Source organism: Salarias fasciatus, chromosome 22, assembly GCF_902148845.1.
Source record: "Salarias fasciatus chromosome 22, fSalaFa1.1, whole genome shotgun sequence".
Classification (NCBI taxonomy): domain Eukaryota; kingdom Metazoa; phylum Chordata; class Actinopteri; order Blenniiformes; family Blenniidae; genus Salarias; species Salarias fasciatus.
The window spans coordinates 9,799,219-9,825,503 of NC_043765.1; the positions used below are offsets into that span (position 1 = coordinate 9,799,219).

The 26,285-nt window shown below is 43.2% G+C and overlaps 1 protein-coding gene across 6 annotated transcripts in view; it reads right to left on the reverse strand.

Annotated features, from left to right (window-relative positions):
- LOC115409065 (class I histocompatibility antigen, F10 alpha chain-like) overlaps nucleotides 1-26,285 on the reverse strand; it is a 272,574-nt gene that overhangs the window by 75,349 nt on the left and 170,940 nt on the right. For 3 of the 6 annotated variants that reach the window (XM_030120039.1, XM_030120037.1, XM_030120040.1), the window contains exons 4-6: nucleotides 14,982-15,263; nucleotides 14,469-14,783; nucleotides 11,698-11,790 (exon numbers count right to left, since the gene is read on the reverse strand). In XM_030120039.1, coding sequence (XP_029975899.1) covers nucleotides 11,698-11,790; nucleotides 14,469-14,783; nucleotides 14,982-15,263 — 690 coding nt within the window. Of the gene's footprint in view, nucleotides 1-10,862; nucleotides 11,410-11,550; nucleotides 11,569-11,697; nucleotides 11,791-14,468; nucleotides 14,784-14,981; nucleotides 15,264-22,063; nucleotides 22,331-24,833; nucleotides 24,991-26,285 lie in introns of those variants that run through there. The other 3 variants (XM_030120036.1, XM_030120034.1, XM_030120035.1) reach the window with 2 other exon arrangements.

Genomic DNA, 26,285 nt, shown 5'->3' on the forward strand with positions numbered 1-26,285 from the left:
TTATCCAGGGCGGTAGGTCGTGCCAGGTTTTCCTATCCTTTGACATTTGGTCCCCACAAGGACAGAAATACCCATACACACACACACACACACACACACACACACACACACACACACATTATGTTGACACCCCTCGCTGCCTCCTCTCCTCAACACTCCACAAATATTTTCCGAGCTCCGCCCCTGATTTAGATCAGATTAGATTGAATTTATTTCTATCAGAGGTTCAGAGAAGCAGCTCAGCAGAAGTCAAACCCTGATCCAGTACCAGAGAGAGCTCTGAAACTAAAATAGATGAAGATGTAGAAACAGACTGATGGATCCAGCTGTGACTCACTGCAGAACAGTGAATGATTCATCACTTGATGAACCAGTTTCCATTTCATTTATTCCTCCTCAGTAAATCCCCCTTACTGTCACTGCTCAGTGTTTCTTTACTCATTTCTTTTTATTTCCTAATTTTTTTTGTTTTTATCCACTTATTTGTTTTCATGTTCTGTCTTGTAGAGAAAGCTTTGTGAGTCTGGACTGTCGCTGCTTCAGCTCTTCTGTCTTTGAACCCAGAAAGTCTTAAAATCAAGTTTACATGTTTTTCAAGTGGAGCTTTTCTCTCAGCGCTGCTTCCTGCCTCCGGGCCAGCTTTTATTAGAAAGAGAACCAAAAGAGAGTGAAGAGGAGAAAGAACATGAAGATACAGCAACGATCCTCAGTGGGAGAGCATCTGACTGCACATCCAGAGGTCCCTGGTTCAAATCCAGGTGGCCCTCTGTTATTGAGGTTGAAAACATGAGGCAGTGCTGTGCAGCTCCAGACGGGACTCCGGCTCTCGGGGCCAGGCCTCAGTGGAGCCTGGAAGGAGCAGCGAGGAGAGGAGCTCCTCTGGCTCTGTGGTCCAGCAGGAGCCGGACAGTCCAGCTGCTGATGGAGGAAAACTGATCAACTGTTCTGTTGTGTGAATGAAGACTTGGAATCAGGCTCCATCTCTTGGTTTTCACGTTGCTTTTGCAGTAAATTCAGTTTGCTTTAGAGGAACCTAACAGAAGTGGAGAAGTTTGATCAGGGTCAACGGTCCAAAACTGCTGGATCCACAATCCAGACTCATCAGAGGCTTCAGGAAGCATCTGGAGCTTCATCCAGTGAGCCTCGCTTCACTGCTGACATCTCTGAAGGTATTTGACAGATCAAAATGAAACTGATGATCCAAACTAATTATTGATCAATGAAAAAACTGAAAATGTCAGTATTGGCCAAACGTTTTCTACTCCAGCTGTGTACAGCAGTAAACTATGAGACGGCAGCTCCTTCAGAGCTCCTACTGTCCTTCTCTTCTCGTGGCTCCTGATGCTGGATGGAGCTTCTGCTCGGCTCGTCCTCAGCCTCCTGACCGGGATTCTCTCACTTCTCTTTACTGTCTGATTCTAGATGACTTTCTCCTGGAAATGTTTACTGGAAAATGTCAAAATTCTGGAATAAAGCTAAAACAGAAGACATATTAATGTATGAGCTACATTAATGAAGGATTATAAAAAATGTTTTGTGTCCACTGATGTTTTCAGATCATAAAATCCATGTGAGACTTCATGAATCCATAATATGTAAATAAATGAATGTAGAAACCAGAAATCAGTGTCTCTCGTCACAGCAGTGATGTTCCTCCGATGTCAGAGAGGCTGAAAGTCTCTGAGCAGTGAAGACTCTGGACCATCGGCCCAGCTGTCTGGAAAGGAACCAGAGCAGCTGGAGGCTGGAAATCCAGGAATAGAGCAGAAAGCCAGCGAGCAGATGGTCCAGAAGCTCTCCACTTCCTGTCAGAGATGCAGCAGTGGGCTCCACCATGGGAACCACTGCTGACGGTGTTCATCCACTGGAAGAGCAGAGAATGGAGGAAACCTCCAGGCCTTCATCCAGTCTGTCAGGAGAAACACTGAGAAGAATCCTGGAGGCCGAGCACAAACCAAAGGTGGAGATGTGAGAGTCTGCCGGGCGGCCAGGCTTCATCAGTGTCGGCTGCAGTCTGCAGAAGAAACGTCTGAGGACACTTTGACAAGAGGAGCTTCCTGCTGACGGGTCTGAAACCTGCTCTTTACTGCAGCTCTGCTTCTGTCTTCATGTTCCTGCTCCTGTTTCTGCTCCTTCTCAAAGTCACAGTCCAGAGCTGCTCTTCACAACTCTTTGATATCAACTACACTTCAGATTTAAACTCATTTCTAGTCTGATGCTTCCCATCAGCCCCTGCTGCATTAACAGGGTTCATAAGACAAGGTTCAAGTTAGGAGGAGTTTAAATTTCTCCAGCAAATCAATCCAGAGCTGATTACTGTGAGCTGAGTCACAACTAACAGACTTAAAGCCTCCTCTTCTCTTCATCTGAGGTTTTTATCTCTTTATTTCATCTTCTCCTGTCTTTCTCCTCAGGCTGCTCGGTTAATCGATTTTGAATCGTAACCGACTTTTTGGGTTAAGACGATGCTAAAAACGCTGAAATCGTACATGAACGATTTCGGCTTTTCACGTGCTTGGTGCTTCTAAGCCACCGTAGTTTCTCTGGCCAGTCTCCACTTCCTGTCATGATGGAGGTGCGTGCCTGCGTTCGCTCAGTATCTGGTCATTAACAACAACAACAAGCATGGCTACTGCCAAAGAAGTCACATTTGCCCCAGGAAGTGAATTTTTAGTTCCCAAATCGGGGTCAACTAAATCTGTTGCGTGGAAATGGTTTGGTTTCGACACGGCGGACACAGACCGAGAACATCCACGATGTCAGCTGGTCATGAAGTCAGTTGCAGTGAGAGATTCAAACACGAGCAACTTATCTCAACATCCTCAGAAGAACCGCCAGCGGGAAAACGAACTGTGTAGCAGAGAGGACTGCTCAAGATAGAGCGACTCCCCCACCACCTACTGCAAGTAGCAGGCAGCTCACTCTTGCTGCTTCGTTTTCACACGGTGTTCCGTATGATGAGAAAGATCCGAGGTGGATTGCAGTTACAGATGCAGTGGTGTGTCGTATCGCAAAAGACATGCTGCTGATTTTCACTGTGGAAAAGGAGGGGTTTTGGTACTTGGTCAACGTGTTGGACTCCCGCTACAAACTACCAAGAAGAAAACACTTCAGCCCATCTGTAGCTCTGCCTGGTCCTGCACCAAAGAAGAGGCTCTTGTCCAGCTTCTTCCAGAAAAAGGTGACGCCGTCCTCATCATAGGAACAGAGAATCAGAACGGAGCTGGCAACCTCCCTGTTGATCCCTGAGGTTAGCGAGGACGCAGATCCACTTCAGTGGTGGAAGGACATGCAGGAAGCTTCCCAAACCTCAGCAAACTAGCTAAGAAACACCTCTCAGTCCCTGCTGCCAGTGCCCCATCTGAGAGGCTCTTCAGTGTGGGCGGGAACATCGTTACACGCCACCGGGCATCGCTCAGCCCCAATTCTGTCGACAGGCTTGTGTTCCTCTCAAGAAACTTGAAGATGTGATTGCAGCCCATCAGCATGAGGCTGCATGACAGGCTGGAGGGATGCTCGCTGACTGCCACTGCAGACTGACTTTCTGAATGTTTGGTTTACAGACTGACGACACTGCAGAATATTTATCTGGCAAAAAGTGAACACTTTGCTCTTTATTCATTCATTTTTGTTTAAAGAAGAGCAGAAAGACAGGAAGTCTGTTGTGAAGACGAGGTTCTCTTAATCTCAAAGAATTTTTCTGTGTTTATTTGCAAAGAGTTTTAAGAAGTAAAGTTCAGTGACATGAGGCATGCATGTCTGTGTTTGTTTAGATCAACTAATTGTCATCTTGTTTTTGGATATTGTTAAGTTTGCACGATACACTGATGTTCAAGTAAGACAGGAAATTGTGACTGCAGCACAAAACCTGAGCCTGCCTCCCGACCTCCCCTCACTGACTGACAACATGACTGACCGACTGACTGAGATTTATTCTACGATGGAGGCAAAGTTTCTTTTACAAAAAGTGACTTAATTCACTTTATTTTTTGTTTTTAGTCAGACCTGGAGTGTATTTAAGATAAGCTGCAATGTTCACTTTAGATTTTGACAGTTTTGCACTATTCAATCAGTAATGTGATTGTACATTTAGAATTTGGGATTTGTTGAATCCAAACAAAGGTTCAATAAAAGACATTCAAAGTACTTTATTCTTTTTTTTTGTTGTTTGTTTGTTTTTACAAAAAATCCTAATCGCAATCGAAAAATCGGGTTTAAGAGAAAATAATCAGGATTTTATTTTGAGGCAAAATCAAGCAGCCCTACTTTCTCCAAAGCCAGTTGTTCTTTTCATCTCTCAGGTTTAAGAGACTCTAGAAAAAGGAAAGCTGCAGTTTGGTTCCTGAACAACGAAAGAACAAATGGTTTTGAGAAGTGAGCATATCTGATCTCTTTCAACCCAATGTGTGTTTGTTGATGTCCATAATGTAAAGTGTGTTTGAGTGTGAAGATCATGTCTTTATTCTGGAGGCTGGCCTGCAGCTCTTCACTCTGTCAGCTGCTGTCTGCTTTCATCTGGAATCTTCTGGCGGCCATCTTTGCCCTGCGGCTCACCTGATGGAAGAAACAGAAACATTGAGGCGACACACACATCGGGCCCGGCCCAGGAAGCGCTGATCAGCCCAGCTGGATGGAGAGAGTTCTCCAACATCCTGGAGTCAGCAGGAAGGTCACATGTAGAGAAGATGCTTCACTATCTGGACTTTACCAGCAGACATGTCTTTGAACACATCACGGATTCTGATGTTGATCATGTCAAATACAAGCCAGTGATCCATCAGTGTGTGAATCTGTCATCCATCCAGAACATTCCTGTCAGAACCACACTTCAATATCTGGTGAGCAGATTACTAAAGATGTGAGCAAAGAACCAAGCTGAACATGAGGAGCTGCTCAGAGAAATCTAAAACACACTGAACTCTGGGTCTCAGAGAGACTTTTCTATCAGAGGAAGAGCTGTTCTGACAGGAATAGAATCATTTCCTCGTTTCTTTATGGACAGTGGAGTTTGGTCTGTGCAGCACTGACTGGATTGTCCAGGTAATATTCAGTCTCTGGAAAGTTTTCCTGCTAAATGGAACATCAGGGATGAGCGTCAGTATAAAGGAGAGGTTAAAGCTTTACCTCCAGCAGTCCTGGGAAAAGCTTCACATGTCAATAGAAATGGGCTGAATCCAAATCTCCATCACTGATGGTGAACGGCCTCAACTGAACTGGCTCTGAACCAACAGCTGGACTATTCTACTTATTTTAATGAAGAAATGTTCACAATGTGTTTTCCTAAAATTGCTTTTCATATTATTTTCTCAAAAAGAGACTCAAATTATAAGATCAAATTTCCCACTGATCCCAAACCAAAGGATTGCCTTTCAGGTCCTGAACAGAATAAATCCTCTGCTGACTTTAGAAGCAAACGGTTTGGATTCCAGAGTAATAACTGTTCCTTTAGTAAAGAACATGTTGAAACCACTGGACACATGTTCTAGGAATGAATGTATTCTGGAGCTTTTGGGGAGGATTTATATCTCTGGTTCTCTCAATATTTACCAACTACAGAATTTAAATGTGAAAATGTTTTATGTGGCTTTATTAGTAAGAATTTCCAACATGATATGAGAATTAACTTCACTGTAATTGTGGGGAATTTCTTTTAAACACAGAAGCATATTTGTAAAGTTGAACCAGCTTGTGGTGAATTCCTCAAAGAACTCTCTCTTGTGTTGATCCGCGGCGCAGCGCTGAGGCCCTCTGCTGGACAGATTCAACATTACATCGGTAAATAAAACGGAACTCGTCCGAAACAACAAAACCACGAAGGAGACAGAAAGTCTCACCAGGGGAAACAAATGCTCTGCAGAATAAAGCACAACATCAGCGAGGAGTTACTGACAGACAAACATCTCAACACGCTCTGTTCCGTCACTCAAACCCGTCCGACTAGGAACTAGAAGTTAATGTCCTCCGGGCGGAACGACAGGAAACAGCAACTCTTGATGCGTCCTGGATCTCTAAAGAGTAGAAAAATAGATATATAAATATTCGAAATTTCTTAAAATAAAATAAAATAAAATAAAATAAAATAAAATAAAATAAAATAAAATAAAATAAAATAAAATAAAACAGTAATATGAAAAGTGGAAAATTGATACATCAAGCAGAAAAAGATCTGTTTTCTGTTGAACAGTGTTTTCTGTTTGTCAGCACATTGAATCAATCATAACTGGTTAAATACTAAAGTTATCATCAGGTCTCGTGGGATAAACAGTGATAGAATATTCTGATGTGTGAAGATGTGATTTATGATAGAGAAGCAGAAGCAGTCTGTGAACGACTCAGATATTTTAGTGAGCTGGAAAATGAAGAAACAATATTTAACATAAATGTATTATGTATCCAAATATAAAATGGAACAGACATGTTGTAGATCAGACAAGAATGTAAATAGAAATTCTCAAAAAAAAAAGTAAATTCTCAAGTTAAACTCCAGAACGTGACCCCACCGCGCCCCAAACCTTATTTAGACACAAAGCTGCTCATGAAAGTTTAAATCAGCTAAAATCTAATGAAAGTTTATTTATAACGAGCTTTTCCACCAACAAGTCATTCAAAGTGTGAAAAACAATCCCCTGAACCAGAACTGGATCCATGAAGCCAAACGTCTCTGTTTGAGTCTCTGGAAGGATCAGCGCAACACAGACGTCATGTTTCAGAGCAGTCTGTTCCTCCTGAAGGAGCCTCAGCAGGAGGTGACAGTCTTCTCTCAGACCTGCTGAATCCTCGTGGTCACGCTGTGGTTTGGGTTGTGCTCGTCAGGCTGTCTGCTCCTTCATTAAAGGCTGGATTGATGGAGGAGAAGCCACGCAGACCTGCTGCTGGAGTGAAGCTCATTAGTCCAGCGGAGCGGCAAGTTCCACTTTTAAAACAGCGGGACGCTTTCTGACAGGAAGAAGTGATGTGGAGCTTCTATCAGAGACGCTGGGAGGGAATCAGACCGCTGACCCAGGGCGTGGTGCAGCGGTGAGTCTGGCAGAGTCAGAGGAATAGCATTTATTGTCATTATGCAAAAGTACAATGAAATGTGGAGAGCTTCTCCTTCAGTGCAAATGTAATAAATTAAAAAGAGCATAAATAATCCATAAAAAGCAGCAGGAGCTGCAGTGGCAGGCATAAACATCACAGCAGGGGGGGCGCAGAGTGTCCAGTGTTCTGTCCAGCATGTCCAGGATGATTGTGTTGAAGGCCGAGCTGCAGTCCACAAAGAGCATCCTGGCGTCGCCGTGCCGTTGTTCCAGGCGGCTCAGCGCCGCATGCAGGGCTATGGTGATGGCGTCCTCTGTGGATCTGTTCGCCCGGTATGTGAACTGGGGGGGGTCGAGTGCAGGGGGGAGACAGTCCTTTATGTGGTGAAGAACCAGTCTCTGGAAGCACTCCATGATGATCGGTGTGAGGGCAACAGGGCGATCGTCACTGAGGCTGGATGCGGGGGACTTTTTCGGGATGGGGATGATCGTGGTGGATTTCAGGCAGGTGGGGGGGGCTGCTTGGGCCACAGAGAGGCTGAAGATCCTGCTGAAGGCTCCAGACAGCTGCTGTGCACACACCCGGAGCACCTTTCCAGGTACACCGTCAGGGCCCGGGGCCTTCCTGGGGTTCACCGCCTCACATCCTGCTGGCCGACAGTTAGCGGGGGGATGGCGGGACGTGGTGGGGGCGGGGCCGGAGCAGGGGGGTGTCGCTGCGGTGTTACAAAGAGGGCAAAGAAGCTGTTGAGCTCCTCTGCCAGCGACACACTCAGGGCTCCTCACATCATTACATCCTTTGAGAGAGAGAGAGAGAGAGAGAGAGAGAGAGAGAGAGAGAGAGAGAGAGAGAGAGAGAGAGAGAGAGAGAGAGAGAAAGTGAAAGAATGAAGAGAAGGGACTTTCCAGCGTGGCGACACGGTGAAGCGGCGCCGTTCCAAACTCAGTCAGCACCAAATGAAAGAAACGTTTCCACAACCAGTTCAGTGAGCAGCAGGAGCAGGACGAGCATCCAGGACCCCAGAGGAAGACTCCGAGCAGAGAGCAGGAGGAGATGGGGCTTCTTCTGCTGGCTGGGCTGTTCCTGGAGGAGCCCCAAGTGCAGCATGGAGCCCCACCAGCGGGGGCGCCACAGAGCTTCAGAGAAGGGACTGACTTGTCGTCTGGAGTTGCTCCAAAAAAACATCAGTTTCCCCAAATTTCATCACTACAGCATCAAAGAAAGATCTATTAAAACTAAATGAACAACATGAAAACATCAATCTGAAGTTTTATTGAGTTTTTCTGTGTTCAGAGTTGAAATAATCCCATCTGGAAGCTCTGAGTCAGAGCTCAGTCTGTGGCTGGTCATCAGTTGCCGGGCAGATTTCACTTCAACAGGTTTTCTTCACAGGAAAAGAAAGAAGCCACACTGGAAGAGGAGCAGAGCAGCAGCAACATGTTGAAGACCAGCTGGAAAAGAAAGCTTCAGAAAAGAACCTGTGGATGGAGCCTGAAATATTCAGACTCATTTTGATTCATCTGACAGAACAAACTTTTGATCTGCATCTCAAAAAGCTGCTGGATCATTTCATCATGTGGAAAAGTCAAATCCTCCTTCAGAGATGTGACAACAGGTGAACTTCATCCTGTCAGAAAATATCCCTCAGAGCTTTATTTCTATGGACTCTGGATGATGGTGATGATTATTATTATCATTATTATATTGTTGCTGTACTACAGCCTGTATTATCACAAAGTTCAAATGGAACATCAGCTCTTAATGATCAGATCAATGGAACTTAACCAGCTTTAAAACTGGAATAAAGTGTTCAGAACTCAGCTCCAGTTTCTTCTCTCCTGACTCTGAAGTTCATGTTGTGTTTGTAGCAGCTGATCGATACATCCAGACCAATCGGCTTCATTCCTGGGAGACATTCCTTCTTTCACACCAGATGGTTGTTTCATATTATTTCCACTACAAACTACAAACTCTCCTGATTCTTCTTTCTTCAGACGCTGTAAAGTCCTTTGAGCTGGTGGAATGGAGATACATGTTCTACATTCTGAACAGGTTGAGCTTCAGCACTGATTGATTTCCTGGATCCGGTTACTCGACACATCCCTGGTTGGTTCAGTGAACATCAGCAGAATTAGATCCAGCCTGTTCCCTCTCTCCTGGGCCCACAGGCAAGGCAGCTCTTTGTTCCAGTCCAGTCCAGTTTATTTATAAAGCACTACTACAAACAACAATGTTGACCAAAGTGCTGCACAAACACAGAGTGAAACAATAGAAATAGACATAAACATATTAATAAGACAACACTGGCAACTTTTCAGTAAAATACAGTCTCACACCAGTTAAAAGCCAAAGAAAAGAAGTGAGTCTTAAGGCGGGACTTAAAAACAAGAAGAGAATCCGATTGCTTTATGTGCAGAGGTGAATCATTCCACAGTTTCAGACTGACAGTAGAAAACGCTCGATACCCCCTACATTTGAGATTTGTGTCAGGAACGGCGAGTAGAGCCTTGTTTGCTGATCTGAGACGACGTCCGGCACATAAGGACCAACAGTTCAGACTAATATGGTGGGCAAGACCATTCAAAGATCTGAAGACAAATAAAAGAGTTTTAAAATCAGTCCGGTAGCGGACAGGAAGCCAATAAAGTGACGACAACACTGGAGATACGTGATCATATCTTCGTGTGCCAGTTAAAAGGCGAGCTGCAGCATTTTGGACGAGCTGCAGACGCTTCAGTAAACTCTCCTCAATGCCGGCGTGAAGAGCGTTACAATAGTCCAGCCGAGTTGGAACAAAAGCATGAATCAGGATTTCAAAACTGTGTCTTGAGAGGAAAGACTTCACCTTAGCAAGTTGTCTCAGATGGAAAAACCTTGATTTCACAACAGCACTAATTTGCTTATCAAGCTTGAGGTCATGGTCCATTTTAACACCAAGGTTGGTAACAGTGGGCTGAACAAACTGAGTCAAAGGCCCCAAGTGAACAGGTTTACTGCTGACCTCACTAGGACCAACCAGAAGAACCTCAGTTTACTGTCACTGAGACACAAAACATTTTCTGACATCCAGTCCTTAGTGGCATTAATGCTCTCCAAGAGTTGAGCAGCACTGAATGAATCTTCACACTTCAGAGGGACAGAGATCTGACAGTCATCAGCATAAAGATGGAAGGACACACCAAACCTCCGGAGAACAGATCCCAGAGGAAGCAGAAAAAAGAAAAAAGAAGTGGCCCAAGGATTGACCTGTGTTGACCTTTGTTGTCGCCGTGGAACCGTCGGCCATCTGACTCCATCATGGAAATAGATTTAAGGTCATCAAGTTCAGGAGATTAACACACAAGCTGTCACTGTATGCAGACGACTTCCTGGTTTATGTTTCAGACTCCTCAGGTTTTCAACAGGTTCCAATATTCATCCTCAGATTATTTCATCTTCCTCTTGACAGGCTGATCAACTCCTTCCTGTGGTTCAGTAAAAGAGATTCTCCAACTGCTGAAGGCCAAGAGAGGCCGAGCACTGCCAAGCTTCTGTCAGGACCAAACTGGAACATCAAGAAACTCCACAACTCCAGATGTGGACATGATGAGCTGCTGCAGTAGAAACAGTGGAGATCTCCTGGTCCAACCTCTGGCTGTGGTCAGTGGAGGGTTCCAGTTCCATCTTCCACTCAACCAACCAACCAACTGAAGAACCTGGAGTCACTTCAGGAAACACTTTGTTCTACATGGAGTCACTTCAGGAAACTCTTTGTAACTGACTGAGAAGATGAGAAATCTCAATAAACAGAGATGGAAAGCAAAAGATAATATTAATTTAAATAAGACAAGAAGACTGAGGGATTCTGGATTATGGAGAATTTTATTCAGAGGCTCAAAACACACGATAAATATGATTGAAAAAGAAAAACATCTCAATAAACCAACAATGAATGTGAGGAACTGACACATTAAAGGAAAAAGCTCCTGGTTTCTGCAAAGAAAACATTTCACCATCTGAGATCAAATAAAACCAAGAAAAGATCAGAAGGAAGTGATGAAAAGCAACAAGTGAATGAAGCAGATCAATAGTTTAGTCAGGAGGAAATCAGTGGAGGAGAGAAACTCGCTCAACACATCAGTTCTAATCTATTGAAGACAACCTGGATTACCGTAATCCCCTCATCCTCATCACTTCACTCTGATATTAAGAAGATGGAAACTGATTCATTTCATGTTTCATCCTGGAGAGCAGCTCAAAGTGGAGCAATCAGCAACTTCTCCATCATTTCTTTTGGCTCTTGCTCCATCAGACTCAATGACTGGAGCCTCTCTGGACTCTTCCTTCATGAAGAGGTTTTTAACATGCTCTGCATGGCTTCTTCTCCTGATGAAGAGGAAGTGTCAGATTCTAGAAAACAAAGAGCAAAACTTGTTGGAAACACATGAAACATGTTCCAAAGCAAGAAGTCAGCTTGAAGGCAGAAACAACAGAAAGGAACATCAAACAACACTGAAACATCCTGATGAAAGGAAATAGGAAAGTACTCACTGCTGGTACTACTGGACCCTGAAAAACAGCAGGAGAAAGAGGGAGGAGGTTACCATGACGACCACTCTTTTCCACTCCAAACCCTCCTTCAGGTTCAACACACACACATCAATGATCCTGATGAGGAAAGGAGAGTTTCTACTTTACCTTGAGGTCGTTTCTTCTTGTAGATGATGAGTCCAATGCCTGCCAGGACCACAACAGCAATAACAATTCCAGCAATCAGTCCAGGGTGAAGTCCTGCAGAGAAACATCTGGTCAGTGAGGAGAGTCTCTGTTTCCATCATCTAGATTCCAGATGGATTGTCAGAGGTTGTCTCTCCTGATCAATAATCCTCTCCTGCCTCATAGAAACAGCAGAAGCAGTGGATTGTGTTATCAGAGCAGATTCTTCTGCTGTTAAAATGGCAGCAAAAATGTTGGCAAAACGAATTGAGTCCATCCTGCCCACTGTAATTATTGTGATCAGACAGGTTTTATTAAGACAAGACATTCCTACCAGAATATTAGATGCTTATTAAACTCGTATATTCGCCCTCTCCATCTAATACTCAGAATTTGTCATCACAATGGATCCAGAAAAGGCCTTTGATCGGGTGGAGCGGCCCGTTCTATTCTACGCTTTACAGCATTTTGGTTTTGGTGGTAAATTTATATCCCGGGTGCAGTTGTTATATTCCTCACCACTGGCACGTGGACGTACAAATAATAATCATTCTAAATATTTCCCCCTCAGTCGTGGAACCAGGCAGGGCTGTCTCCCCCCCCTGCTGTTTGCCACAGAGCCTCTGGCAGCAGCTCTCAGGGCGAGCAGCATGTGTGGCATTTCAAGGAGTGGGTTTGTACACAAGGCGTCCTTGTACGCAGATGATTTGCTGCTTTTTGTTTCAGATCCAGATATCTCTATACCTCCTATTTTGAATACTCTGAAGCATTTCGGACAGATATCTGGCTGTAAACTTAATCTGGACAGCAGTGAAGTTTTCCCTGTAAGTCCCATTGCCACGTCCGACCCGCTGACTAGTTTACCTTTAAACCTGCTCTGCAAAGTTTCAAATATTTGGGGATTCAGAGAACAAAGGAGTTTTCTGACCTCCATAAGGCGAACTTCATCCCAAGGCTCGAGCTGCTCACTCAAGATAAACACCGTTGGTCTGTGACGCCTCTCTCCTTGGCTGGCAGGATTAGTTGGATCAAAATGAGTGGATTACCCAGATTTTTGTATCTTTCTCAATGCATTCTGATGTTTATCCCCCAAAATGTTTCCAGTCTCTTGACAGTTCAATCTCACAGTTTCTGTGGAACAAGAAACCTCCCAGAATGTGAAAAAAGCAAGGACTCTGGTGGTCTTGCGTTGCCAGATTTTCTGTACTATTACTGGTCTGTAAATGTTCCCACAATGCTGCTCTGGTGTGGCAATGGTGGGAGGCCGACCTGGCTGCCAGTGGAGGAGGCATCGTGAGATTCAGCTTCTTTACTCTCACCTTTGTGTCTTCCCTCAAAACGATCTCCTCCATCATATACTGACAACGTCATGGTTAAAAACTGCCTTCAAATCTGGGCTGAAGTGAAGAAACACTTTGGTTTCCTGAGAATCCCTCTTCACTCGCCGTTGGATCTGAAGCCTCTGTTTCCACCATCACTCATCGATGGATCATTTCGATGTGGCAGAGCCACAGACTTGCCTCTGTGAAGGACTTCTATGTGGAGGGCATTTTGGCCTCATTTGCTCAGTTATCATTCAAATTTAATTTGTCCAACTGTCACTGTTTTAGGTATTTGAAAGCTCCAGACTTCATCAACAAGCACTTCCCTGACTCTTCCAACACTCCGGATGCCTCTATAATGGACGCCATGCTGGAGATCAGGCCTTCTTTGAAGGGAGGAACCTCAAAGTTAAAGCATCATCTTCTTTCTAAACGTTCAGGAACACCTGATCTCCTCCGTCTGACCTGGCCGGAGGAGCTGGATGTGGACATTACTGATGAACGGAGGCCATGTATTCTGAAGCGGCTCCACTCCTCATCTATCTGCGCCCGTCGCTGCATCGTCCAATGGAAGGTCGTCCCTGGGGTTCACTGGTCAGAAAGGAGGCTGGCAAGGATGTTTCCAGGCGCAGATCCCAACTGTCCTGAATGGAATCCAGGCCCGGCTGACCCCCCCTCATGTTCCTCACCCGCCCTGGACTGTCTGCATGCTGGATGCAGTTTCTGATTCACTTTCAGCTGTTTCTTTCAGTTCAGAGATGTTTTCATTTATGAATTTGGAGAAAATGAAGTATTCTCTCAGAGGCTGTGACGATATATCTGGTAAAGTCTGGCCCCCCTCTCTACACCACGTCTTGTCACTGACACTGGAACCAACCCCACGACCTGAGACCATGGTTCTCCATCCACGCCCTGTGAGCCCATCTCAGAAAACACTTGGATCTGTTGTTAGAACAGGAGCAGCTCTGATCACTGCTCTCAGTGGAGATGGTTTATTTACTCGCCACATTTAAGACGTATCTGTTAGTATCTGTGGATTCATATTTTTTCCTGCAAGCCTTTGACACTTGATACTGATGTTATCCACTTGCTTGTCTTTCTGTTCAAAATTCATAAATAAATCATACATAAAAATAAAAACGAGCAGATTGTTCCTTCTTCAGATGAGCTCCTCAGACACAGAGTCACGGAATGATGTGAGCAGAAAACAGGAATTCAGAGAATCAAAACCAAAACAAGCAGAAAAACTGGACGGAGGTGAGAAAAACTTTTCAAGAGAAACTCAGAAAAAGCAGGAAGTTATTGAGCTTCTTGAACTGTTGAGCAGATAAAAACACACTGATAGGAGTGAAGCTGCTGTCAACAAAGAGAAACATCAGAACGGAACAAAAGACACAGGAGAGAATGAGAGTGAAATGAAGAGTCTCTGACCTCCATCATTTGTCTTCCAGTTGGTCCTGATGTCCCGTTTGTCCAGTCTCTTGGAGACTTCCTGTCCTCCAGCCAGATGAAACACACAGCTGTACCTCCCCCAGTCTTCATCTTTGAGCCCTGAAAGATCCAGATCAACGCTCATCTGGAAGCTCCCGTCATGGTTGGGGAGGATCTCTCCTTTGACCACGTCCTCATGGAGCTCCTCCTCGTCTTTCTTCCAGAACAAGTCGGCTCTGTCGGGGTAGAAACCTGTAGCGTGGCAGGTGAGCGGAGAGGAGGGAGTCTTCTGGAGGAGAGACACTGAGGGAAGATCTGGAGAACAAGCAGGAAGACACCTCACACTTTACTGGATTCTTCTCTACACTCTTTCTCTCTCATGTCAGCCACTGCAGCCAGGAAGAGACGGGCCATGGAAAGAGGGATGAAGGAAGGCCAGATGGAGAGAGGAGAGGAGATGCTGAGAGCAGCATGAAAGAAGAGAAGCTGAGAGACAAACTCCAAACATTTTACCTTTTCTCATCAGTGAGCTCCGACCAAACTCCACATACTTCTTCAGCCAGTCAGGACAAATCTGGGTGTAGTAGTGCTTGTGCCCAGCCAATGTTGCTTTGTCATTGTCAAACTTGTGTTTGGAGGGAACAGCCTGTTGAACTGGAGCGATCCATGTTTCTGTCTTCAGGTCCAAAGAGATGAAATCTTCTCCATCGTAACCGTACTGATGAAATCCATTCACCACTTCATCAGTTTCATCGTCCCATTCACAACCATACATCTGCTGATAAATATGAACACCTGAGAGAGAAAAAGACACACACACACACACACACACACACACACACACACACACACACACACACACACACACACAGTGAGTGAGTGTTGGTGTGTGATCAGGACTCTGACTTGATGGATTTCTTCTGGATTCAGCTCCATGTTGACGCGTCGCAGCTTTTTCATCATCAATCAGTGGTTTGGATTCATTCAGCAACTTTGTTCAGTGGAACTGAAGACAAAGGCAATGAAGTGAGGTTCTGAATGGCTGCAGTCAAATGTTTGGACACTTTGTTGAAAAGTCTTGAAGTGAGATTCACATTGATGTGAGGAAGCAACAGAAACTGTGGATTTCCTCCAGTCTGAGCCCGACTTCACAACGCTCTCATGTGACTGGAATGTGTCGTCCTCACATTTCATTTAGCTTCTTTAGCATGCTAGCAGATGTTTAGCTAGCTTCTTTAACATGCTAGCAGATGTTTAGCTAGCTTCTTTAACATGCTAGCAGATGTTTAGCTAGCTTCTTTAGCATGCTAGCAGATGTTTAGCTAGCTTCTTTAGCATGCTAGCAGATGTTTAGCTAGCTTCTTTAACATGCTAGCAGATGTTTAGCTAGCTTCTTTAACATGCTAGCAGATGTTTAGCTAGCTTCTTTAACATGCTAGCAGATGTTTAGCTAGCTTCTTTAACATGCTAGCAGATGTTTAGCTAGCTTCTTTAACATGCTAGCAGATGTTTAGCTAGCTTATTTACCATGCTAGCAGACATTTAGCTAGCTTCTTTAGCATGCTAGCAGATGTTTAGCTAGCTTCTTTAACATGCTAGCAGATGTTTAGCTAGCTTCTTTAGCATGCTAGCAGATGTTTAGCTAGCTTCTTTAGCATGCTAGCAGATGTTTAGCTAGCTTCTTTAGCATGCTAGCAGATGTTTAGCTAGCTTCTTTAACATGCTAGCAGATGTTTAGCTAGCTTCTTTAACATGCTAGCAGATGTTTAGCTAGCTTCTTTAGCATGCTAGCAGATGTTTAGCTAGCTTCTTTAGCATGCTAGCAGATGTTTAGCTAGCTTCTTTAACATGCTAGCAGATGTTTAGCTAGCTTCTTTAGCATGCTAGCAGATGTTTAGCTAGCTTCTTTAGCATGCTAGCAGATGTTTAGCTAGCTTCTTTAGCATGCTAGCAGATGTTTAGCTAGCTTCTTTAGCATTAGGGCTGTCGCGGTCATCACAAAAATGAAATATGGCGATGTCAGGAAGCCCACCGCGGTGCATGATGGGCCATCGCCAACACCGCATTGCCACAGCCACGTTGAGCAGGAACAATGGCGCTGACTGGTAGCAATAAAAACAACCTTCCTTCTCCCGTCTGGGAGCATGAAGGAGTCTCAGGGCTCAGCTGGCTCGCTGCAGGCCCGGTCACACCGCCCAGCTGTGCTGCAGCGTGCCTGGAGCGCTGAGAACAATTCATCACCGCTCTCCACCGTTTAACAGAAGTTGTCCTCCGTTAAAGCGACGCCGTAAACGCTGGGCCCCCGCTGGCGTTACCGGGGGGGCCCTCCTGCCGCTCCCAAAGTTTTGAGCATATCTGCTTTATTAATGCCTCAAATCAGGTTTTAAAATGTATTGAACTTTTTACAGAGCGCATTAGCGCAGCGTCACCTCTCACACTCTGCGCACTGGTTTCCCTGATAAACACGCACACACACACCAACACACACACAATAGTTGTATCATTAACCGTCAATAATAATCAGGAACATATTAAAATGAGTAAAATCAGTCTCCCCGGCTGCAGCAGGACGGACACCTGCACACGGTCCGTCCTCACCCTGCTCATTGGGTTCTGGGACTGCAGGCTCCACAGGACAAAGGGATTCATTCAGAAAATATGTTCCTTCTAAAATTCATTTGTGGAAACGAAAAACACTTGGTTTGCTGAGCTTTGATGGAGGATAGAATATTTGAGCTGAATCTGTAACTGGCCCCTCTGGAGACGCTGCAGTGCTCCTGCTGTCAACACCGTGTTCTACTGGCTTTCATTTTATTACATTCCTTTATTTATTTATTTTTTTACAGCATTTGATGTTGTTATGATGTCGTTGTAAACTGACAGCAGCCTGCAGTGATTCTCTCTACCTGGAGGTGGCGCTGAGCGCTTCATGCTCCACTGCAGGTTCTGCTGGACCGAACAGCAGCTGGAGGTCGTCGCTATTTTCGGGGCAGCAGGATGACTTTTGTTTGGCTGTTTGTTCCGCGGCTGTTCTGACTCTGATTCTGAACTTTCCTCCTCTTCACTCCAGTCCAGATCGCTGATGTCCGACACGTCTCCGCTTCTTCCACCTTATATCTCTTCTGCCTCTTTTTATTGTCTTTTTTTGGGGGGTTTGGTTGATATTTCTGGCCGTCTGTCTGATTGTCTGCTGTCAGAGCTCGCTCCCTGTTCAGACGCCGCATATGAACCAAAGCAAATCAGTCGCAGAAACAAGCAAGGCGGAGTGCGTCCTCTTTATCTTGTGGAGGGATGAATGCTTTGGAATATTCTGTGTGTCGTTGTTAGGACCTGATTTGCTTCAGAAAAACATGCAAGACGCATATTTAGGAAAAGTCAAAGAATTAGAGGACGGGGGAATTATTTGAACAGATTTATTAGAATTCTAAAAAGCCAAACGGTCTGTCAGAACGTCTTGGCTGTTCTCGTGTTCACAACTGTGAGAAAATACTGTTCTGCTTTTTCATTTCTATGTATTTAGATTTGGTTCCAGACTGCGTCGGCCTGGCGGACCCCAGCGTCCACCGACTCGCGTCTGGCGGCGCCGAACTGGGACCGGGCGTCGGCGGAGCGGGGGCGAACGTTGCCGGGGCGGAAAATTCAACGCTCCTCGCCGCTCGGAATATTTTGTACAGCTCAAAACTTTGGGAGCGGCAGGAGGGCCCCCCCGGTAACGCCGGCGGGGGCCCGGCGTTTACGGCGTGGCTTTAACGGAGGACGGCTTCTGTTAAACGGCGGTGAATTCTTTCCTCCCCGCTCCAGGCACGCTGCAGCACAGCTGGGGCGGTGTGACCGGGCCGGAACATCCGGCTGTGAAGCTGCAGCTGCCGCCGCCTCCTGCCAGCAGAGCCACGGCTCATCTCAACAACAGTTGAAAACAAACAACAACAAAAAACAACAACGTTGACAGGCTCTGTGCTGCAGCAGCGACGTCACGGGAATTTAATCATGAGATTCTGACAGCGGCTCAACAAACCAATTAGCTAAATAGATAGAGAGGAAAAAAAAGAGAAAAGACGGAGCGTTTAGATTGAAAATCACCATGTTGAGAAGCCCTGAGAGATCAGGAGACATTTCTCAATCACTACAGAACCATTTAACATGCTAGCAGATGTTTAGCTAGCTTCTTTAGCATGCTAGCAGATGTTTAGCTAGCTTCTATAACATGCTAGCAGATGTTTAGCTAGCTTCTTTAACATGCTAGCAGATGTTTAGCTAGCTTCTTTAGCATGCTAGCAGATGTTTAGCTAGCTTCTTTAACATGCTAGCAGATGTTTAGCTAGCTTCTATAACATGCTAGCAGATGTTTAGCTAGCTTCTTTAACATGCTAGCAGATGTTTAGCTAGCTTCTTTAACATGCTAGCAGATGTTTAGCTAGCTTCTTTAGCATGCTAGCAGATGTTTAGCTAGCTTCTTTAACATGCTAGCAGATGTTTAGCTAGCTTCTTTAACATGCTAGCAGATGTTTAGCTAGCTTCTTTAGCATGCTAGCAGATGTTTAGCTAGCTTCTTTAACATGCTAGCAGATGTTTAGCTAGCTTCTTTAGCATGCTAGCAGATGTTTAGCTAGCTTCTTTAACATGCTAGCAGATGTTTAGCTAGCTTCTTTAACATGCTAGCAGATGTTTAGCTAGCTTCTTTAGCATGCTAGCAGATGTTTAGCTAGCTTCTTTAACATGCTAGCAGATGTTTAGCTAGCTTCTTTAGCATGCTAGCAGATGTTTAGCTAGCTTCTTTAACATGCTAGCAGATGTTTAGCTAGCTTCTTTAGCATGCTAGCAGATGTTTAGCTAGCTTCTTTAACATGCTAGCAGATGTTTAGCTAGCTTCTTTAACATGCTAGCAGATGTTTAGCTAGCTTCTTTAGCAAGCTAGCAGATGTTTAAGCTAGTTTTTAACAAGCTAGCAGATGTTTAATCTAGTTTTTTTTAATCAAGCTAGCAGATGTTTAGCTAGTTTTTAACAAGCTAGCAGATGTTTAAGCTAGTTTTTAACAAGCTAGCAGATGTTTAGCATAGTTTTTTTATCAAGCTAGCAGATGTTTAAGCTCGTTTTTAACAAGCTAGCTGATCTTTAAGCTAATTTTTAACAAGCTAGCAGATGTTTAACCTAGTTTTTTTTATCAAGCTAGCAGATGTTTAAGCTAGTATTTAACAAGTTAGCTGATCTTTAAGCTAATTTTTAACAAGCTAGCAGATGTTTAAGCTAGTTTTTTTAAATCAAGCTAGCAGATGTTTAGCTAGTTTTTAACAAGCTAGCTGATCTTTAAGCTAATTTTTAACAAGCTAGCAGATGTTTAAGCTAGTATTTAACAAGCTAGCTGATGTTTAAGCTAGTTTTTAACAAGCTAGCTGATGTTTAAGCTAGTTTTTAACAAGCTAGCAGATGTTTAACCTAGTTTTTTTATCAAGCTAGCAGATGTTTAGCTAGGTTTTTAACAAGATAGCAGATGTTTAGCTAGGTTTTTAACAAGCTAGCAGATGTTTAACCGAGTTTTTTTTTACCAAGCTAGCAGATGTTTAGCTAGGTTTTAACAAGCTAGCTGATCTTTAAGCTAATTTTTAACAAGCTAGCAGATGTTTAAGCTAGTATTTAACAAGCTAGCTGATGTTTAAGCTAGTTTTTAACAAGCTAGCAGATGTTTAACCTAGTTTTTTTTATCAAACTAGCAGATGTTTAGCTAGGTTTTTAACAAGCTAGCAGATGTTTAACCTAGTTTTTTTTTATCAAGCTAGCAGATGTTTAAGCTAGTTTTTAACAAGCTAGCTGATCTTTAAGATAATTTTTAACAAGCTAGCAGATGTTTAAGCTAGTTTTTTAAGAAGTTAGTAAACTTTTTAAGCTAGTTTTTACCAAGCCAGCAGATAATTAAGCTAGTTTTTTTTTATCAAGCTCGCAGACGTTTAAGCTAGTTTTTTAACAAGCTAGCAGATGTTTCAGCTAGTTTTTATCAAGCTAGCAGATGTTTAAGCTAGTTTTTTTTATCAAGCTAGCAGATGTTTAAGCTAATTTTTAACAAGCTAGCAGATGTTTAAGCTAGTTTTTTTTATCAAGCTAGCAGATGTTTAAGCTAGTTTTTTAACAAGCTAGCAGATGTTTCAGCTAGTTTTTATCAAGCTAACAGATGTTTAGCTAGTTTTTTTATCAAGCTTGCAGATGTTTAGCTAGTTTTTAACAAGCTAGCAGATGTTTAAGCTAGTTTTTTTTAATCAAGCTAGCAGATGTTTAGCTAGTTTTGAACAAGCTAGCAGATGTTTAGCTAGTTTTGAACAAGCTAGCAGATGTTTAGCTAGTTTTTAACAAGCTAGCAGATGTTTAGCTAGTTTTTAACAAGATAGCAGATGTTTAAGCTAGTTTTTTTAATCAAGCTAACAGATTTTTAGCTAGTTTTTTTATCAAGCTTGCAGATGTTTAGCTCGTTTTTAACAAGCTAGCAGATGTTTAAGCTAGTTTTTTTTAATCAAGCTAGCAGATGTTTAGCTAGTTTTTAACAAGCTAGCAGATGTTTCAGCGAGTTTTTATCAAGCTAGCAGATGTTTCAGCTAGTTTTTATCAAGCAAACAGATGTTTAGCTAGGTTTTTAACAAGCTAGCAGATGCTTAAGCTAGTTTTTTTATCAAGCTAGCAGATGTTTAAGCTAATTTTTAACAAGCTAGCTGATCTTTAAGCTAATTTTTAACAAGCTAGCAGATGTTTAAGCTAGTTTTTTTTATCAAGCTTGCAGATGTTTAGCTAGTTTTTAACAAGCTAGCAGATGTTTAAGCTAGTTTTTTTTAATCAAGCTAGCAGATGTTTAGCTAGTTTTGAACAAGCTAGCAGATGTTTAGCTAGTTTTTAACAAGCTAGCAGATGTTTAAGCTAGTTTTTAACAAGCTAGCTGATCTTTAAGATAATTTTTAACAAGCTAGCAGATGTTTAAGCTAGTTTCTTAAGAAGTTAGCAAACTTTTTAAGCTAGTTTTTACCAAGCCAGCAGATAATTAAGCTAGTTTTTTTTAATCAAGCTCGCAGACGTTTAAACTAGTTTTTATCAAGCTAACAGATGTTTAGCTAGGTTTTTAACAAGCTAGCAGATGTTTCAGCTAGTTTTTATCAAGCTAACAGATGTTTAGCTAGGTTTTTAACAAGCTAGCAGATGCTTAAGCTAGTTTTTTTTATCAAGCTAGCAGATGTTTAAGCTAGTTTTTAACAAGCTAGCTGATCTTTAAGCTAATTTTTAACAAGCTAGCAGATGTTTAAGCGAGTTTTTTTTATCAAGCTAGCAGATGTTTAAGCTAGATTTTTAACAAGCTAGCAGATGTTTCAGCTAGTTTTTATCAAGCTAACAGATGTTTAGCTAGTTTTTTTCACAAAGCAGCTCTCACATTTCTCTATGGATCTGCTTTGATTCTACTGGAGGAGGACTGGATCTGACCTGACCAGCAAGCTGTGTGTGTGTGTGTGTGTGTGTGTGTGTGTGTGTGTGTGTGTGTGTGTGTGTGTGTGTGTGTGTGTGTGTGTCTGTGTGTGGACTCAGTGAAGACAGGATCAGGAAAAAAGACAAAGTTCAATCAAACCTCCAGTTTGGTTCAAACGCTGCTTCACGATCTCGATGTTTGCTTTGAAGGTTTGCTGTTGTCCCATGAAAACTTCGGTGTATCTCTCCCAGTACTCTGGATCTTCTTTGGTGATTTTATTCAGCCAGTCCTTTTTGGGCACAAATCTCCTGGTGTTGCTGTTGTAATGATTGACCTCAATGTCATCAAGCTGACCAACAGACACAAACTCTGGAAAGTTTGGAACATTGGAGGCTGCAGTGTAGAAATACTTGAGAGAGTGAATTTCTGGAAGAAAGAGAAGAGAGTAAATCAATCAATAACACTGACAGTCCAGCCTGATTGGACATTTGCTGTTTCCCTCTGATCTGGCTGCTTCTTCCTTTTCTTGTGTAAAGTGTTGACCGGCTTAAAGCCTGAATCCATGAGATTCAAAGAGCATCTCTATGGCGTCATTTTAGTGCCAAAATTCTGCGTGCAAAAAAATCATAATCGCGCACAGTTAAACCACTCTCTGTGCGCTCGCGATGCCTCTCCGTGCGCGTGTGGTCTCTTTCTGCGCGCGCGCGGTCACTTTTTACGCGCGCGACATCACTTTTTGTGCGCGATCTCTTTCTACCCGCGCGGTGACATGTCTGAGCTGTCTGCTCGCGCGGTGGTGTTGAGTTTTGGCACTCAGGGGGCGGGCTTTGAGTTGACGCCACTCAACCCCCCTCTCCTTTGTGATTGGTTGCTCTAAACATCTACTGACTTCAAATGGGTCTATTACTTTTGTGACTTATGAAACTTATCAACATATCACCTGCTCAAAACAAAGGAAAAAAAAAAGCAAAAGTACTTCACTGATCCTGGCATAAAATCAAATGAAATCTGAGAGAGAGAGAAAAAGACAGAAAAAAGGAGAAAAAAATTACTATAAATTTAGGATAGGTATAATTGAATAACAGATATAAACTAAACAACATAATTAAATAGAGTTTAAATATTATTTTGACAGATATAATCAAATAACAAATATAAACTAACAGATATGAATTAGATATAATTTACATATAAATCTAAGACACATATACTTAAATAAATAACAGATATACACTAGCAGATACAAATTAAATGTAATTTTTAAAAAAATCTAAGACAGATTTATAATTAGATGAATAACAGATATACACTAACAGATACAAATCAAATATAATTTACATATACATTTGAGACAGATAGCCTTGATGGCTCCATGAAGACGTTTTTATTCCTTCTTTCTCCTCCCAGGAAACAGCCAGGTCTCCTCCACAGTAATCAAGTCACTGTATGGAGGTTATGTTATGTCAATTTTACTCCTCAATTTTCCAATTCTGCCGCCAAACGATGACTCCCCGCCCTACTTAACCACAGTAGATGTTTAGAGCAACCAATCACAAAGGAGAGGGGGTTGAGTGGCGTCAACTCAAAGCCCGCCCCCTGAGTGCCAAAAGGCAACACCACCGCGCGAGCAGACAGCACAGACATGTCACCGCGCGGGTAGAAAGAGATCGCGTGCGCACAAAAAGTAATGTCGCGCGCGTAGAAAGTGACCGCGCGCGCGCGGAGAGGCATCGCGAGCGCACAGACAGTGCTTTAACTGTGCGCGATTATGATTTTTTTGCGCGCGGAATTTTGGCACTAAAATGACGCCATACATCTCTTCACTCTTTTCTTCACTTCCTCTGGTTGGAAACACTTGATGAGACCAATCAAAGCTCACTTTCTTCTCACTGATCAACTCTTCAACTCACTGACTGATTCCAGCTCACTAGAAACTCACTTCTACCAGCAGCAGAAACACAAGTCACTGTTCTTCATGTGGAGAAGAAGAAGCAGGAAATGAAAGGAGCCAGAAGAGGCTGAAGCTGTTTGAACCAATGAGAATTCAGAGTGAGTGTTGCTGGGTGGAAGACACTCAGTCAGGTTCCTCCATGAAACTAAACTCCATTCAGCTCCAGCCTCAGTCTGGAGGACAGTTCAGGTCCAGACTGAAACCCTCCTCTCCTCTCAGGCTGTCAGCAGCAGCTGGACTGGAGAACATCTGGAGTCTGATTGGTCTGATCTGTTAGAAATATGTTCAGCTCAGCCTTTTTCATTTCTTCTTCCTTTTGACCTTCTGTGAAGCTCTTTGGTTCAACTGGAGCCGTTTTGAAATGTTGGACAAATCAAACTGAACTGAACTGAACGGCGTGACGTCATCAGGATACAAACAATGGAACTGGAATCTGTTACAGTACATAAATGTAATCTCATTACAGGGATATCTGATCAAAACAGGGAATACTGAGCAGGATTACTTTGGAAAATCAGACGGAATTTCCCAGAATTCCAGCAGAGAGCCGTGGAGAACAGACATGGAGACACTTTCTGGAACAAACCGTCAGAGATCCAGAATGATGGACGGTGAGAAGAGAGAGAAACTCTTTCTGCTGCTGGAAACTCAGACAGCATTTAGTGTTTCAGTCAGAAGAGGCTCAGAACTTCTCTGCAGTGGAGATTCTGCCTCCAGCTGAGAACATTCTCTCCACATCCAGGAACTCATCACACCTCAACACACTTCTTATTTTTTGAAGTGAACAAAGATTTAAAATGTCCAACAAAGCTGGCAGTTCTTTTCAAACCAAGCAGTCTGAATGAGCGCGGACAGGAGTTCAACATCCCAGAGAGAAAGGATGAGGAATCAAACAACGAGACACTAAAAGCTGATGATCCAGAGGAGACAGATTGTTGACTGAAGCTCTGAAGAGACTCTAGAAAGCTGGAATCCTACCTGGAGCCCCGCTGGGGATTCCCAGCAGAAAGCAGAGAGCCAGGAAGAGCTGCATGTTCACCTGTCCTCTCTTTCTTCTCTCACTGAAACACTTTGAGCGTCTGAGCTGAAGAAGAAGGAAACCAAGAGGGAGGAGGAAGCTGCTGGAGCCAATGACAATTCAGAGTGAGAGTTGCTGGGTGGAAGACACTCAGTCAGGTTAGGAGACCGTCTGAGCAGCAGCGGTGTTAGAGCGCCCCCAGTGGACAGGGAGGGAAGAGCTGCTGCTTGTTTCTGGGAAGTCACGTGATGAGCCTGTCAGCTTTCACTCTGCAGCTGATGACACACAGCTCTGCTTTTTTTTCTTGATTGCAAAAACGAACAAACAATAGAGAGACAGAGACAAGCAGCAGGACAGAAAACAGAGGAAGCAAAACAAAAACCCCCAAAAAACAAACAAAAAACAAAAAAAAAAAAACAACAAAAAAACAAAAAGAAGCTAAACTAATGAGTAAGCTATTTGGAGTGTATGATGTGTGTGTGTGTGTGTGTGTGTGTGTGTGTGTGTGTGTGTGTGTGTGTGTGTGTGTGTGTGTGTGTGCATAACCTCTAAATATCCAAACATACATGGTGGAACAGAAACCAGCTTCTTGGCAGTGATGACTGATGAGGATCTGAAGAGGAAATCTCACATTAATGACACCAAAGGGAAACTTGGGAAAGACATTTTTGTGACACAGAGTCAAGTTTTTTCTGAACAGTTGTGCTTTATTAACACTGTATAACACACTGATTTGACCTGATCTCATGTGTTGTGTTGAAGTGTGGGGCACGGCATGGAAAACTGACTTACAGACAATATTCACACTACAGAAAAGGCTATAAGGAGAATTACAAACAGTCATTATCGAGAGCGTCTAATCCATTATTTATTAAACTGAAAGCTTTGAAATTTCCTGATATTGTTGATTGAAGCATCCTAAAAATAATGTATCAGGCAAAGTGGAATTTATTGCCTGTAAAGCTTCAGAATATATTGAAATAAGAACCAGGAGATACAATCTTAAAGGAACAGACGTGTTCAAAAAACCCAGATCCAGAACCAAAACCAAAGAAAGAAACATTGTGGTGGAAGGAGTGAAGTTATGGGATGCTCTGAAACAGGAAATCAAAGAGTCTAAAACTATCATGACATTTAAGAAACATATCAAAAAGTCCACAGTGGAAAAATATGAAAATGAAAACTAAGTTGTTGCAGGTGAAACATTGTTTTGATTGAATGAATCTGAGTTTTTGAGTATTGTTCATTTGTATTAGTTGAAATACTGCATGTAAAGGGGCAGATAGAATAAGATTGTTCTTCTTTCTGCTCCTTTTCTTTGGTTTGTTTGGTGTCTGGACTGATGACGTTGATGTATTTTCATCTGTTTTGTTTTTTGTCTTTGTGTTTTTTTAAACGAAAGAAACAAATAA